At 43.9% G+C, this 14,837-nt stretch overlaps 1 protein-coding gene and 1 long non-coding RNA gene across 4 annotated transcripts in view; one reads left to right on the forward strand and one right to left on the reverse strand.

The window, feature by feature from the left end:
* CLDN10 (claudin 10) overlaps positions 1-14,837 on the reverse strand; it is an 87,184-nt gene that overhangs the window by 61,851 nt on the left and 10,496 nt on the right. For 2 of the 3 annotated variants that reach the window (XM_083611086.1, XM_083611085.1), the window contains exon 2: positions 5,666-5,830. In XM_083611086.1, the coding sequence (XP_083467212.1) occupies positions 5,666-5,830 (165 nt within the window). Of the gene's footprint in view, positions 1-5,665; positions 6,092-14,837 lie in introns of those variants that run through there. The other variant, XM_083611084.1, reaches the window with a different exon arrangement.
* LOC310761352 lies at positions 5,163-11,354 on the forward strand. The gene is made up of 3 exons (XR_014547418.1): positions 5,163-5,529; positions 6,505-6,702; positions 10,908-11,354. It is a non-coding gene; the product is annotated as an uncharacterized lncRNA (long non-coding RNA).

Raw genomic sequence — 14,837 nt, forward strand, 5'->3', positions numbered from 1 at the left:
TCATCCTGTCTTCATCGGCCTGCCACAGTCTGCTAGAACATTATAAAATGGAATGTGCAGTATGTTCCCTCCTAGATTTTCCATCCATCCATCTATCCTCCTAACCTGTAACCCATCCATTTATTCACCAAACATAATGTCTTGACTGTTTCCCAATGAACGTTTCCAAGGCAGCGTACAGTAAAGATGTCAGAAAACAGAATCCTAGTAAAGACAGATATCAATTGCACACATGGCAATTTAAAAACAAGCAGTAAAAAGACCTAGTTACACAAATTTGGTTTATAGCATTATAAAACGGCTAAGGGCATGTACACACTGTGGGATAATGTGCATTCGAAACTGGATGCAGGCACCTTTTTTGGGTGGGGTACACATGAGTCATCCTCATGCCCTCCCTGTCCCACACTGTTTGTCCATACAAAATGCATTTTGCTGGAAGGGTTGCAATCCGTTTTGTGCCGAGATTCCTGCCATTCTCCAGAGGAGGAAGAGACTGTTATGTACTGAAGTTCTCACCCTGGGCCAGCAGGGGGATACTGTAGATAGTTTTCACTCAGGTCCGCATATGCAAATAAGGAATTGAAAGTGACGTTCAGTGATTGGATAGTTACAGAAAATGGTTACTGTTGCTTTGTAGTTGAGCTCTATATAAGCAGGTTGGCTGAACCCTTCAGTTCAGTTCTGTTCTGGCCTGTGAATAAACAAGAGCTGTCTGAAGAATCGCTGTGTTGTCTGATAGGTTCACCCACAACTTAACAGAGACTGTCCTAGGCACTGTGTCTTCCAAAGCCAGCTTGGGGTGTTCTTAGGTCTGCAACTGCTGTTCCCGAGCTTTTTCCTCTTGTGTTTTGGAGCTTATCTGAATATTGTTGGGACAGGTTACAAAGGCAAGAACCTTATGGTTTGAGTACTTCCTAACTCCTTTCTCTCAGCTTGTCTTCTCCAGACTGCAACCCCCTTTCTCCAATGTCGTCTCCATGGAAGGTAGCCACTGGGTTATCAGCATGCCAATCCACAACCAGTAGCCTTGGATCTCTAGGGGTTAGGTCTAGAATGGAAAAAGCCTTCTCCAAGTCCATCTCCTCCTGTCTCTTTCTCCTCTGGGGTGTGTGTGTGGCAGGAATCATTCTGTGCGCTGTGCCTTTCACAGCCACCTTGGTGTCTTCTGAGGTCAGAATTATGCATGTGATATGAGAAGCAGTACAGTAGCTTAGCAACCTCTGTATACTGACATGCACCCCCTGTTTAGCAGGATAATAATGTACCGGTTTCCAGCCCTTCTCTTTTGAAAGAGAGTTTGCTGTGGCACTCTGTTGCAGAAGTGCTAAAGAAAAGGGATTCAAATCCCCGTGTCTGCAGCAATTTTGTATTATGAAATTATACTAGCCGATAGTTTAAAATGCTTGATTTCTGATCAGTGCCTTATTTCACTTAGTGTAATGCTATACATTGGAAGTGCTTGCACAGTGTGTTTAAAATTAGCATCGCTGCTGCTGCCAACTCGTTTGAGCATGTGCTGTTATCAGCGAGCTTCTTTCTCTGAATATAAGCTACAAGCTCCTAGCAGAAAGAAGTGGTTCAAGGGCTGCGTAGCTTTTTGTCCCGGGGATTCGTAAACGCTTGGAGCACCGTGATTATTATCATTACTTGGCGCGTTAAAATTAAACTAATCTTAAAAGGCGCACAGTAACAAACAGCAATAGAGGCTTGCTATGGCCATCTGTGTTATCCATACTTGCTGAAGGATTCGAAAGGGAATTATCAAGATCCCAGCCTCTCCATTCCCGCTTGTTTATTGGCTGTGCCATTTTGGCTACAAAAGCAATAGCATTCTTTCCCTGAAGACTGGAAAGAGCGTTTACAAGCCTGAAGAGAGCACTGGTCGGAAGCCATAAATTCTGCATTCCAGGTGATAAGCGAGAAGTCTGTGGGACGGGAGGAGAGTGGAGCCTACCAGTTACCGAAAGCAGAAATGCAAAAAAAAAAAGAGAGAGAGAGAGAGAGAGAGAGCTGCATTTCGACATCAACAGCCTAGCCCAATTTCTCCTTAGCTTAGAAGCGGGTGACTGCAGTTCATGGTTAAAAAGAGATGTTATGTACTGAGTTGAATAGGATCCAAAAGGCAGCAGTCTGATTGGTCCTAGAACAATAGGGTCCAGAATGCAGCAGTCTGAATGGTCCTAGAACAATAGGGTCCAGAATGCAGCAGTCTGATTGGTCCACAGGAGCCACCCAATCCAGCTCCAGGTGGAAGTGAATCCGCAACCTGATTAGCCTACAGGTGAATCCCGGAATTAGCCAATCACGTGGGGCCCATTCTGTAAATAATGTATATAAAGCAGACATTCTGGGGGAACTTCCATTCCTCCTTACGACTATGAGCTGAATAAAGAGCATGAAATCCACTCTCGACTCTGAGTATATTTCAAAAGACTTGAACCACAATCCTAGGTTCAGACAACATGCTAAGCCAAACCTCACTTAGTTGCCACACTAACCTAAAAAGCCAGGGAGGGAGCAAAACAGCTGTGATCTCTTCTTCAGAAGGTAGCACATGTATGCTAAGACTCGGTTTTGTTTTGTGTGGATGTGGGCAATGACAGCTATTAACCAAGTTGCCCTAGTGCATGTGCGACTACTTGGTAAACTGGGGAAATCCATTCCTGACAGTGATTTTTTTCTTTAAAAATGTTTAGGGGTACTCTCATTTTGACTCAAGAAAATCTCCATTTTATAGTTCAAATCGGGGAAAATTAATACAGGAAATGGACAAAAGTACAAAGATTCCCAAAATGTTTAGGGCTATGCGTACCTCTGCGTTCCCCTAGAAAAAAGCACTGCAGACAGATCATGAAGAGAATTTTAACACTCTCTTGCTGTCAGACATATGGCTAAAACTCTCCTTATCCTTTATCCTTTATGTGTGCTAAAGCTCCTCAAAATTAGCATGCTGCTGCTGTCAGAGATAGAGATCTCCTACCTTGAATGTGGGAGGCCTGCAGAATAACTTGTCTCAAATTTTCCAGGTACAAGAAGACTATTAATCTCAAGGAAGCCGCCTCTGTAACAATCCCTTGTTTTGACAAATGAAGAACAATGGTGGTTCTCCTTAGTTTGGGTAAAATAGGTCAGAAAGGTCAAAAATAAGTAAGGATGGATTAATAGGCACAAGAGAAGGATAATGATTTTTCTTGGCCTCTATTCCGTACTGTACAAGAACCGAACTATTCAGGTTGAGCTCTTTAACCCCAAGGTAGCTTTTGCCGACACTGGTGCATCAACTCTCCAAGTGGTAAGGCAGAACGTTTGTTCACATCCAGTAAATTTATAGATTCATGATCTAGATCCGTTACCTGGATTAGCCCTATCGCCCTATCATGGACATAAAGTTTGTCCTCAGTGTGGAAGCATCTAATTGTAGAGATCCTGGATCCATAATTGTTATTTCAAAGGGTTGCAAGCAAGTAGCTTTATAACATTTTAATTTATTTCAAAAGTATTGCAAGTTATCAAAGAAGAAAATTATTATTATTATCATCATTATTATTATTAATATCATTTCTATACTGTTTTATATTTTTAAGGGGGGAGGTAATCTCAAAGTAGTTTAAAACCTACATGAAAACAGCAGATAAAACAATTCAGAATAAAACATTGCTGAAGAAAGTCAAATATAAAGTATACATTTAAATACAATTAACATTCATTCAAACATAATTAATAGGAAACTAAAATATTATCCTAATTTTTTTTTTAAGGAGGTCAACTGCAGAATTCACATTTAGGAGAGCAAAGTTAAGAAAAAAAAATTACCTTAAACATTTCAAAAGAAAGCTTTACTAAGTGAAGTCAAATATAAAAGGCACATTTGAAACAGCGTAACTAGCAAAAGAATAAAATGCACTTGTGAAACACAACCACACACACTCAAAATATTGAACTGGGCTGTGTAAGGTCTGGGATAGGAACTTCTGAAACATCTTCCCAAACAGGATTTGATCCATCTGAGCAACTTGCTGCTCTTTTAGACCCAAGTATGCCATTCTGGTTGGGACGCGGGTGGTGCTGTGGGTTAAACCACAGAGCCTAGGACTTGCCGATCAGAAGGTCGGCGGTTCGAATCTCCACGACGGGGTCAGCTCCCGTTGCTCGGTCCCTGCTCCTGCCAACCTAGCAGTTCGAAAGCACGTCAAAGTGCAAGTAGATAAATAGGTACCACTCTGGCGGGAATGTAAACTGCGTTTCCATGTGCTGCTCTGGTTCGCCAAAAGCGGCTTAGTCATGTTGGCCACATGACCCGGAAGCTGTACGCCGGCTCCCTCGGCCAATAAAGCGAGATGAGCGCCGCAACCCCAGAGTTGGCCGCGACTGGACCTAATGGTCAGGGGTCCCTTTACTTTACCTTTATGCCATTCTGGTGGCCTCTGCCTGGGGTTATCTCCTTGCCTGTTGCTGCTACCATTTTGTATTTGATGTTAACAGGCATTAGTGACCATGTACATATAAACATGGTTGATGTAGGGGTGGCCAACTCCCAAGAGACTGCAATCTACTCACAGAATTAAAAACTGACAGTGATCTACCCCCCTTTTAGGGGTTCAGGTCAAAGTTGTTGAGCTTTTTTTCTTTTTTTAGGAAGGAGGAAAGACGGATTCTGTTTTACGAATGATAAGGAAAAGGACCCAGAGATCGACCACGATCTACCAAAACCTCCCGGGGATCTACCAGTACATCGCGATTAACCTGTTGGACATCCCTGCTGTATGCTAAGAAGCCTGGCAATGTCCTTGTTTATGTTTATTTTAATATTATCTTTTATTAGTTTTCCAAATTATTACAGATCAGACCAAATTACTTTAATAAAATTTCTTAGACAAAAAAACAGGGTTCCTGCTCCTGTTGCAAACATATGTCCATCACTTCCTCCTGAACTGAACTGGACAAAGGAAGATAGCAATTAACTCTCCCAACACACCAGGTCTGAGAACAACGTTTATGAAGGATTTGAAATGGATTTTATATTTATGATAAATAACAGAGGTGCTGCATGTAAGGAAAGAATAAAGGTCAACCGTGAGTACAGTCAAACATTGGTTGTCAAACATAATCCGTTCCAGAAGACTGTTTGACTTCTGAAACGTTCAACAATCGAGGCACGGCTTCTGATTGGCTGCAAGTGCTTCTTGCATTCAAGCGGAAGCTGCGTCGGGCATTTGGGTTCCGAAAAATGTTCGAAAACCCGAGCATTTACTTCCGTGTTTTCGGCATTTGGGAGCCGAAATGTTTGAAAATGGAGCCATTTGAGAACCAAGGCTCGACTGTAACATCAAGAGAAGGATTAAGTGGATATTAACGAAGAGATGAAGTGGCTACAGGAGGAACTGTTTACGTTTGATTTTGTGAGCGTTGAAGACCATAAGCAGCAGAAATGGCAGTGGCGTCAGCAACGAAGGGAGAAAAGAGTGGTGGCCAAGAAAACAGGGCTCTTGCTAGCCTCCCAGCAGTTACCCATTCCAAATCTCAAATGTCAATGACTCAAACAAGCGTAGTAATCTAAGCATGTACCCCCATCTACAAGTATCACAAAGGCCATATTTGTTCCCCATCTAACAAGATCCACACATACATATAGATATCCACCTTCTAGTTCCCTTTCACTTACTCTCTATTTTGAAGATGGTCAGGTGAGGTCTGCAGTGAAAAGCACCCAGGGCATTTCCTGCACAATTCATCCAGAGACCCTGGAAGACCCACGTCGCTGTGATCACAGACGAAGCCCTGCTGGTCACTTTCCATTCGTTTGAGACCGTGGCTGCAATAATCGCTCCTATTCCACAAAAACAAAGGGCGAATGCTATAATCTGTACTCCGGACATGTTCCCGGGGTGGAATCTCCAGCGGCTTGTTCTGCCACAACAGGAAGAGGAGCACACCTTTTGCTGTCTAGTACAACATTAGCAAATTACACAAGGGAACAAGTGTCAATGCAGATGCAAGTTTTGTTTTTCTTCATGTCTGGCTAGCATCTGAAATCATGAGCCTCATGCTTTTGCGTGAGGAAAGGGTGCACCGTATTGGCTTAGCAATATTTAGCAACGGCAACAGATAGCAGTATTGACGTTATTAATTTGCAATTCCAGGAAGGCTAGTTTTTGAATATATATATATATATATATTTCTCTCTTCTGGCATTCTGTCATATAAGTTAATGCTTAATTTTTAGTTAAGCTCAAACGCAAAACAGCTCATTGCTTAAAAAAAAAAAAAGTGCAGAGTCCAAGTTGCACAGTAGCACTTGACAATTATTTTAGCAAAAGGTCGTGAAAGAAACTCAGGCATGCTTCAAGACTCAGGCATGCTTCAAGACCGGCTCCCTTCACCAGTCGTCGCCCCCCTCCCCCGTCTTTAAAGGAATTGCATAATTAAAATGAGTCCTGTCTTTAGCATATACACATCACAGTATCTGAAGGTACTCGCCTTGCCTATTGATTTATTTTACAGATGTATTGTGGCATCATCCAGATGTGAGTGATGCCAGGAACTTGTGGAATGCCCAGGGCAAAGTGGTAGTTCTCTGCCGGCTTTCCATCTGTAAAATATGAGTATTATGGATCCACCTGACAGTGCTAGAATTATAAAGCTGAATTATAAGGCTTCCTCCTCCTTAATCTCAGTGTTAATGGAGATCTGCCCTACGAGGTAAGCAAATCTTCTTGTGTTTTTGTCAATGTCAACATCCATTTCCCCCTGTGCTTCACCATTAGCTCCAGTGATGAAGAATTCTGCCTAGGTACTGTAGCCCTATACCAGACTTCAGTTCTCTGCTACTATAAAGAATGTCTGGGCACATACATACCCTGATGAATATGTATCACTTTTCTTTTGTATTAAGTTCTTTAAAATGGCACAGCACTTGATATAGCTCTTCCTTTCCTAGACATCTGCAAAACATATTCTAATATACGGTATATTTTGGGCAGTTCATTTTTCTGCTTTAGGCCTAGTAAGCGATGAGGTCTTTCAAAATCATCCTCAAAGAGACTTGGAAATCTGGGGAGATCTCCTTTGACTATTACGCCAGGAAGTGTCTCCTACCAAATCCTTCCTCATTTTCTCCAGTCTCCGAAAGACGAGTATTTCTATTTTCATTTTTTTTTTGGAAATAATGTTGTCAGAGCTACCCTAGGTCCCAGCTCACAAAGGACCAACGCTGCTTCGTTGTTAAGTATAAAAGTCTTTATTGAAGTTCAGTTTCACTTCCAGAGCCGCAGCGCGCAGCTCTACGTCTCAACTGTCAGACCGCTGATGCTCCGTCTGAGTCTCCTCCCCCTTGACACCAATTTAAGATTCTAGCCTTGCTCCACCTTCTCCGCTGCTCCTTCCTCCTCTGGGTCCGCCTGCCCGCCGGGGTTCCGCCCTTTCTAGCCTCTTCTCCTGCTGATTCCCCCGAGCCTTCTCCCTCCCTCCGGCGGGCTTTAGGAGCTGGTTCCCCATCCGGGTCTCCTGCTGTTCCGCGCGCCTGCACATTTGAACTTGGCGCGCGCGCCCAGCCAGCAGCTTTCCTCCTGACCGTTCCACTGCTGCTGTCACTGCTTCCCCCTTCGGGGGGGCTAGCTGCAACTGACCTCCCCTCCGTTGGAGGCGTGGTCAGCCCTGACTCCCTCTCTGGAGGAGACACTGCCCCTGACACATGTGACTCTTCCCCCCCACTACGCTCTGGTGGGGAAACTGGTCCCGATCCTCCACTGCTGCTTTGGGGTTCCCCTCTGGCTCCTTGTTTCTGGTGCGTCCCCCCTGGGACCCCCCTTGCCCTGACCATCGGCGCCCCCTTCTGGGAATCTTCTGATTCGCTGGAGAAGCTCATGGAATCTCTCGGGCCACTGTCATACTCCCCTACGCTGCCCTCGGATTCTTCCCCTTCGCTCTCCCAATCCTCTCTCCCCAGTGCTCCTGCTCCTGATTCCCTGACAAATGTTTATTAAAGTTTTAAAGGTTACAAAAAGGAAAAATAAAGAACACCATATTAAACAAAAACAAAACAACACATCACAATAATGAAAAATAAAAAAAGAGAAAGAGGGGAAAAAAGAAAGAATAACAGAAAAATAAACACAATTAAAAAAAACACAACAAACCTTCCCATAACTTATCTTTCATTCACTTGTTTCCTTGACCTCCTCACACCTCCCTTTTTTGTATTCTAGTTCAGTTAGCTATTTCAGCAAATCCTTTCCATCTTTTCCAATTCTTGTCCTTATCTTACTATAATGTAACTTTACTTTCCCTCTTTTCACCAATTAACAATTTGTTTTTTCTTAGTCCTTTATAACATTTCTGCTAAAACCACATAACTTCATTCCAACATCCTTCTAACATTCCTTAATTTTACAATGTTTCTGTAAATAAACTTTAAATTTCTTCCAATCTTCTTCCACCGACTCTTTTCCCTGGTCTCGGATTCTGCCGGTCATTTCCGCCAATTCCGAGTATTTCTATTTTCAATTTCCTCCATAGTGAGGGCCTTGTGTTGCCAGGATTGGTGTTACGTGCTCTGACCGTCTTGTCCCTGCAAGGAACCTGGCTGGCTGAATTGTGCACAAGCTGCACTTTCAGAACTATCTTCAAAGGTAGCCTCATGCAAAACATATTGCAGTAATCTAATTTACAGGCTACCAGAGCATAGGCAGCAGAAGTTAGGCTGTCCCTTGTTCAGATAGGGGTGCAGCTGGGCCACCAGCCAAAGCTGATGAAAGACATTACATGCCAGTGAGGCCACCTGAACCTCAAACGACAGTGGCGTAGCGTGGGTTGTCAGAACCAGGGGCAAGGCAAGTAATTTGCACCCCTAATCCGTGGATTTGCGCCCCCTAACCTGTGGATTTGCGCCCCCTAACCCTACCCCCCAGATGTTGCGCCCAGTGCGGCCGGCCCCCCCTGCACCCCCCACGCTACGCCACTGCTCAAGCGACAGTGATGGATTCAGAAATACCCCCAAGCTGCATATCTGCTCCTTTAGAGAGAGTGTAACCCCATCAAGAGCAGGCAACCTCCCATCCATCTGGTCAAGGAAACCACCCATTAATGGTGCCTTATCTGAATTGAAGAGTTTATTGGCTCTCATCCAGTCCACTACATAGTCAAGTCATCCTTCCAGCACATCCATTGCCACACCTGCAAAGGAGAAGTAGAGCTGGGTGTTACTAGCATATTGCTGACAACATCCTCAGTGTTTTCTTGTAGATGTTATGTGGTCTAAACCACCGAGCATCTTGGGTTTGCTGGTCAGAAGGTTGGTGGTTCAAATCCCCGTGATGTAGTGAGCTCCCATTGCTCTGTTCTAGTTCCTGCCAACCTAGCAGTTCGAAAGCACGCCAGTGCAAGTAGATAAATAGGTACCACTGCTGCAGGAAGGTAAACAGCGTTTCCATGTGCTCTGGTTTCCATCACGGTGTTCCCTTGCGCCAGAATTGGTTTAGTCCTGCTAGCCACATGACCCTGAAAGCTGTTTCTGGACAAACGCCGGCTCCCTCGGCCTGAAAGCGAGATGAGCGCCACAACCCCATAGTCGCCTTTGACTGGACTTAACTGTCCAGGGGTCCTTTACCTTTTTTTAATATCACATGGACCCTGTAGAACCCCACATTGAAGACTCCATTTTAGAAAGATGCTCTTATGCACATAATGGTCAATTTTCAAAATTCTAATTCATTCATTCAGCCTTCATTGGCATAATAAAATTCTAATTCACAGTGGGTATCATTTTTCAGAGTTATGAAAGTTTTGTTTGAAATGTCACGATCAATATATGTATGTCCTGAACTGCTTAGTATAAATGAAGAGAACATAAAAAAACCCTTTTAAATTGTGGTTACAATGCCACAGTAAGTCCTCTTGTTAAGAAAAGCCCTGTGGGACATCATGGGATGTCACTTAGAAAACAGATGCAGACAATTTTGCAGCAGTACACAAAGTTCTGTTCTCTAGATGCTTCATTTCCAGTAACATGGTGAAATTTCCCATGCCTACTGTATCTTCTAACTTTTGGACCATTTCAGTAATTTTAGATTGCATTGGGAGTAAAGCTGTAGATCAATCGGCCATTAGTTTGTACTGCAATTGTTTAAATTGACTTCCATGGTGGCAATAAGGTACACTTTTCCTTAGCACCTCCCACCACCACCACCACCATCATCATCATATTTCATTGTCACCTAAATATGCTAGACTTTGTACAGCACTACTTTTAAGGCAACCCAAGGGCGTGTCTGGCTGGCTGAAACCCTGAAAATTATATCCACGCAAAGCTTGAGAATGGTAAAGTTAAGAAGATAGATGCTGATTGAATTGTCTGAATTCTCGACTAAATTGAGGTAGGCTTGATCTAGAAAGGTAATGCTTATATTCTTAAATTCCTCTCATTTCCTGCCGTTTAAACTGCATGTCATGCTAACATTTCCCCTGGAATTATGGATGTTTTTGTTGTCACTGCTTAAAAAAACCCCCAGACACAGAGACTGCAGTATTAACCAAAATACTAGTGAAGAGAAGGGCTTCCTAATCATTTTTCTTCCTGGGTTTTTTTTTCCACTCAAGAAGGCGAAAGATGCAAGTACACGTCTCTTTCCCCCCCTCGGGGTGGTGCACTGGTTGGCAGGGGGAGATGTGGTTTTCCGCAAAAGAGGCAGAACAGCTGCATGAAGCCATTTCCACTGCTGTACACAAGCTGGGGTGGGGGCAGGGTGCACGCGAATCTAGGACCTGTGAGTTTAGTCCTCACTGATCGCAACCTTTAAAAGTTTTGAAGTGGGAGGAGGAGGAAGTTAATTAATAATTTTGAGTAATTTATTTCAAAGTTAAAAGCTAATGTGTTAATCTATTTGAACCTTCCTTTTGTAATCATGCAGCACGGTAATGCGCGAATAACAACTTTATCCTGGTAGACAAATGGGCCTTTGGATTGTCAGGAGGCTGGCGGGTCACATAGCTTTTGGTAATGATCTCTCTCGTATTACTGCCCAACCCTGTTAGTTTGCATAAGCTCCGTAGAAGAAGCAGTAAGATGGACAGGTGACCTGGACTTGGGCAGGCCAAGTGAAACACGGCAAGAAATGAAACATATTATTCTTATTATTCATAATAAGAAAAGAGTATTGGGAAACAATTCATAATGAATTGAAAAAATTGTTTAAAAGTACTTTTCCAAAACACCACCACCACCACAGAGTCCTTTTTGTTGGGGATAATTCAGACGGAAATTCCCAGGTGTCAAAAAAGGTTATTTATGTATGCCACTACTGCGGCCCGTGTTTTGTTAGCCCCAAAATGGAAAACGAGCAAGGTCCCAACCAAAGAAGAATTTGGCAGCTCAAGCTGACAGAATATGCACAGCTTGTAGACTTAACATATAGAATGAGGGAACAAGAAGAACATATGTTTAAAGAAGATTGGAAAACGTTTATTGAATATATGGGTGGAAATTCTGTACATTTGAAAACGTGGGCAGCAGTAAGATAAATTCAGCAATGTAAGTTTTGATGGCTGTAATAACGGAATACTGAATGGTTTAGTTTATGTAAAATATGCAGGGGAAAATGAACCATGGAAAATGAACCATGGAAAGAGAAGGGAAGTCATTGATACTTTGTGCTGTTGTTGTTATTTAGTCGTTTAGTCGTGTCTGACTCTTCATGACCCTATGGACCAGAGCACGCCAGGCATTCCTGTCTTCCACTGCCTCCCGCTTAAATGAATATTCTAAAATGTAAAACAAAATTTAATAAAAATTATGGAGGGGGAGTGGGCATTCACCAGCTTTAGAATCAAACCTGAATCAAGCTGGGGTCTGACTCTCTGGCTACTGCTCATTTCTAGCTCAGCTTTCATACACTCTGCTTTTGTCTTCTAACTACCAGCCGGGTGTGGGAAGAGGCCCACCCCTTTGCCCTCTGGCACACTGCAACTTCCTATGTATCATAAGTCACGGCGGCGTAATGGTTAGAGTGTTGGACTAGGACCTGGGAGAACAGGGTTTGAATCCCCACCCAGCCATGAAACAACCTAGGTGATCTTGGGCCAGTCGCCATCTGCTTCACAGGGTTGTTGTAAGGGTGAAATGAGGAGGAGGAGAACCATGTACACCACCTTGAGATCTTTGGAAGATAAAGACAGTATTATAAATGAAATAGATAAATTAAATAAAGAAGGTAGTTCAGTGGCACTTAGGTAGGGACATGGATGGCGCTGTGGGTTAAACCACAGAGCCTAGGACTTGCCGATCAGAAGGTCAGCGGTTCAAATCCCCACGACAAGGTGAGCTCGCGTTGCTCGGTCCCTGCTCCTGCCAACCTAGCAGTTCAAAAGCACGGCAAAGTGCAAGTAGATAAATAGGTACTGCTCCAGCGGGAAGGTAAACGGTGTTTCCGTGTGCTGCTCTGGTTCACCAGAAGCGGCTTAGTCATGCTGGCCACATGACCCGGAAGCTGTACGCTGGCTCCCTCGGCCAATAAAGCGAGATGAGCGTCGCAACCCCAGAGTTGGCCATGACTGGACCTGATGGTCAGGGGTCCCTTTACCTTTAAGGCCACAAAGACACTTAACCGACCTTTTCAGATATGAAACAGATTTTAATCCTTGCTGAATCCATGATCCCAGGAATTAGAAGGGACCCAGGCGTTGTACACACTAACCCCCTCCCCGCAACTCACAATGATACTGTTTGTCTTTATGCTTATGTCCAATCCACTCCGATCTCATCACCATAGGATCCAATTCTTAGAGGCCAAGGTCCCTTCGGCTCACCCCCCTTAAATATTTGAGGGGGCTGCTTCCCCAAAGTTGTTGGGCATTATCATTCAAATGGTGTGCATCTGCCACGTCTTGTGATCTATTACACGGGATGGGGCTTACTTGCCCCCCCTTCCCAATATTTTTTTCCAGATTGGCACCCCTGCTCATCATGATGCAGAAACAGTTGTGGAAAAGACCTTGGTCCAGTTTTATGCAGGGCTGGGAATGTCTATATGAAATTCTGGAGATCTGCTGTCAATGCAGCTAAATGCTCTGCTACTTGGACTAGCGATCTGTTCCACTATAAGTAAGAGTCTTATGTGCCAAAACCTTATGAGGTTTCAGAGCTGAATTAGTTTTCTACTTTGTGCCAGGCAGATTTTGATTTCTTCTGCCATTGTTTTAATGCTTCAATAGTTCTTTATCTTTTAAGTTACAAAAGGTACTGGGATTGTACTGGGAACTCCTTTGTCAAAACTTCTTTCTCTCCCTAGGTCAGCAGGGAGCCACTGCCACTTGGCCAGTTTTACAGATTAAACATTCCTGCATTGGTAACGATGGAAGCATCTGCAAATCTTTGGATCCAATTTTCCAACTGCTCCAAATGTCACAGTGCATTCTTCCTCGCGCACTGAGAACCATCTCCCCGTTTTCTTCATGCGCCAGTTGAATTGGAGCTTTCACATCCTCTGGGAACGAGAAATGTTGTTTTGGACTTCAGAAGGCCCTCTTGCCTTTTATGCCGCAGTCTAGAAAAGCTGATAGAAATTCACTTTCTTTCATAGCATGCCAACGTACTCCATCTACCTTAGTGGAAGGCAAAAGCGTGTGAGCAAAAATGGTAATGTATCAGTTGAAGAAATATTGCGGTACTATCTATTCCTGTGTTCGTGAAACCCAGAGGTGGCCTTTGTGGCACCCTATCTAGATCAGTGTCTCCCAAACTTGGGTCTCCAGCTGTTTTTGGACTACAACTCCCATCATCCCTAGCTAGCAGGATCAGTGGTCAGGGATGATGGGAACTGTAGTCCAAAAACAGCTGGAGACCTGTTTGGGAAATACTGCTCTAGATGCAGTTTAATTCTCAGCTTCCATCATACCTATTAGCCATGCTGGCCGGGCTAATAGGATCTGGATAATACCATGTTGGCTTTCCCTGGTCTAACTATTATATTGCCTGCCTTTCTCTAAATATCTGGTAGCTAGGGGCAGCTACCCTGGAATTACATGACAGCAAGAAAGCAATTTAGTTTATATTCGCCCCTGTTAAAAGTCATATTAGAGACTCAGCTACATTAGTTAAAAAAACCCCAGCATACTGAATGCATTATAAGCATGCAACACCAGGACGCGCTGTAGAGCAGAAAATGTTTCTATGAGGTTTTACATAGCGTTTCTTTTTCCCTTTTTGTTATGATGTAATTTCTGACTTATTTATAGTGGTTTTTCCCCTGTGTGTAGATCCACCCCAGGACTGCCTCTGAATTAGAGTTGTGTTGGCCTAGCTAGACCACCCCTTGGTCCATGAGAAGGTTGAGCAATTCTCCTTTCAAAAAAATCTGACGTTTTAACTTAATGCTCCTAGTGAGGAAGTCTGGTGATACATTTGGACATTTCTGTGGTGCATTCTCCCCAAGAGGATGAGCTGTAGCACTTTGAGCAGACTTTGAGCAGAACAGAGCAGTGAAGAACAGAGACAGAGCCTTGTAAGCACTGACTCTAGCATGCCTGTCAGGGAACTGCCATCGGCTCAGAGGCGAGGAATAGAAGGGCAGTTGTGTTACAGGGAGCCTCCGAAAATCTTGGGAAGCAGTTCCTCTCCCGGGGAGGAGGAAAGCCCCACCTCTAGTGGGGAAGAGGTGCAAGGACCAGAGGATGCTGGTGGGAGCCTTAACACTGCTCCTGGGCAAGCCGGACAGGAGGGAAACACGCATTTGCCATCGCTGATCCTGCACAGTAGCCTAAGGCGCAAAGAGGAAAGGAGAAGGTTGGGGGTAACGAAACTCTTATGTTGGGGGAGGTCCAAAAAAAAGACCACTCCCGGATTC

Source organism: Podarcis filfolensis (assembly GCF_964270895.1).
Source record: "Podarcis filfolensis genome assembly, chromosome: 4".
In the NCBI taxonomy this organism is placed as follows: Eukaryota; Metazoa; Chordata; class Lepidosauria; order Squamata; family Lacertidae; genus Podarcis; species Podarcis filfolensis.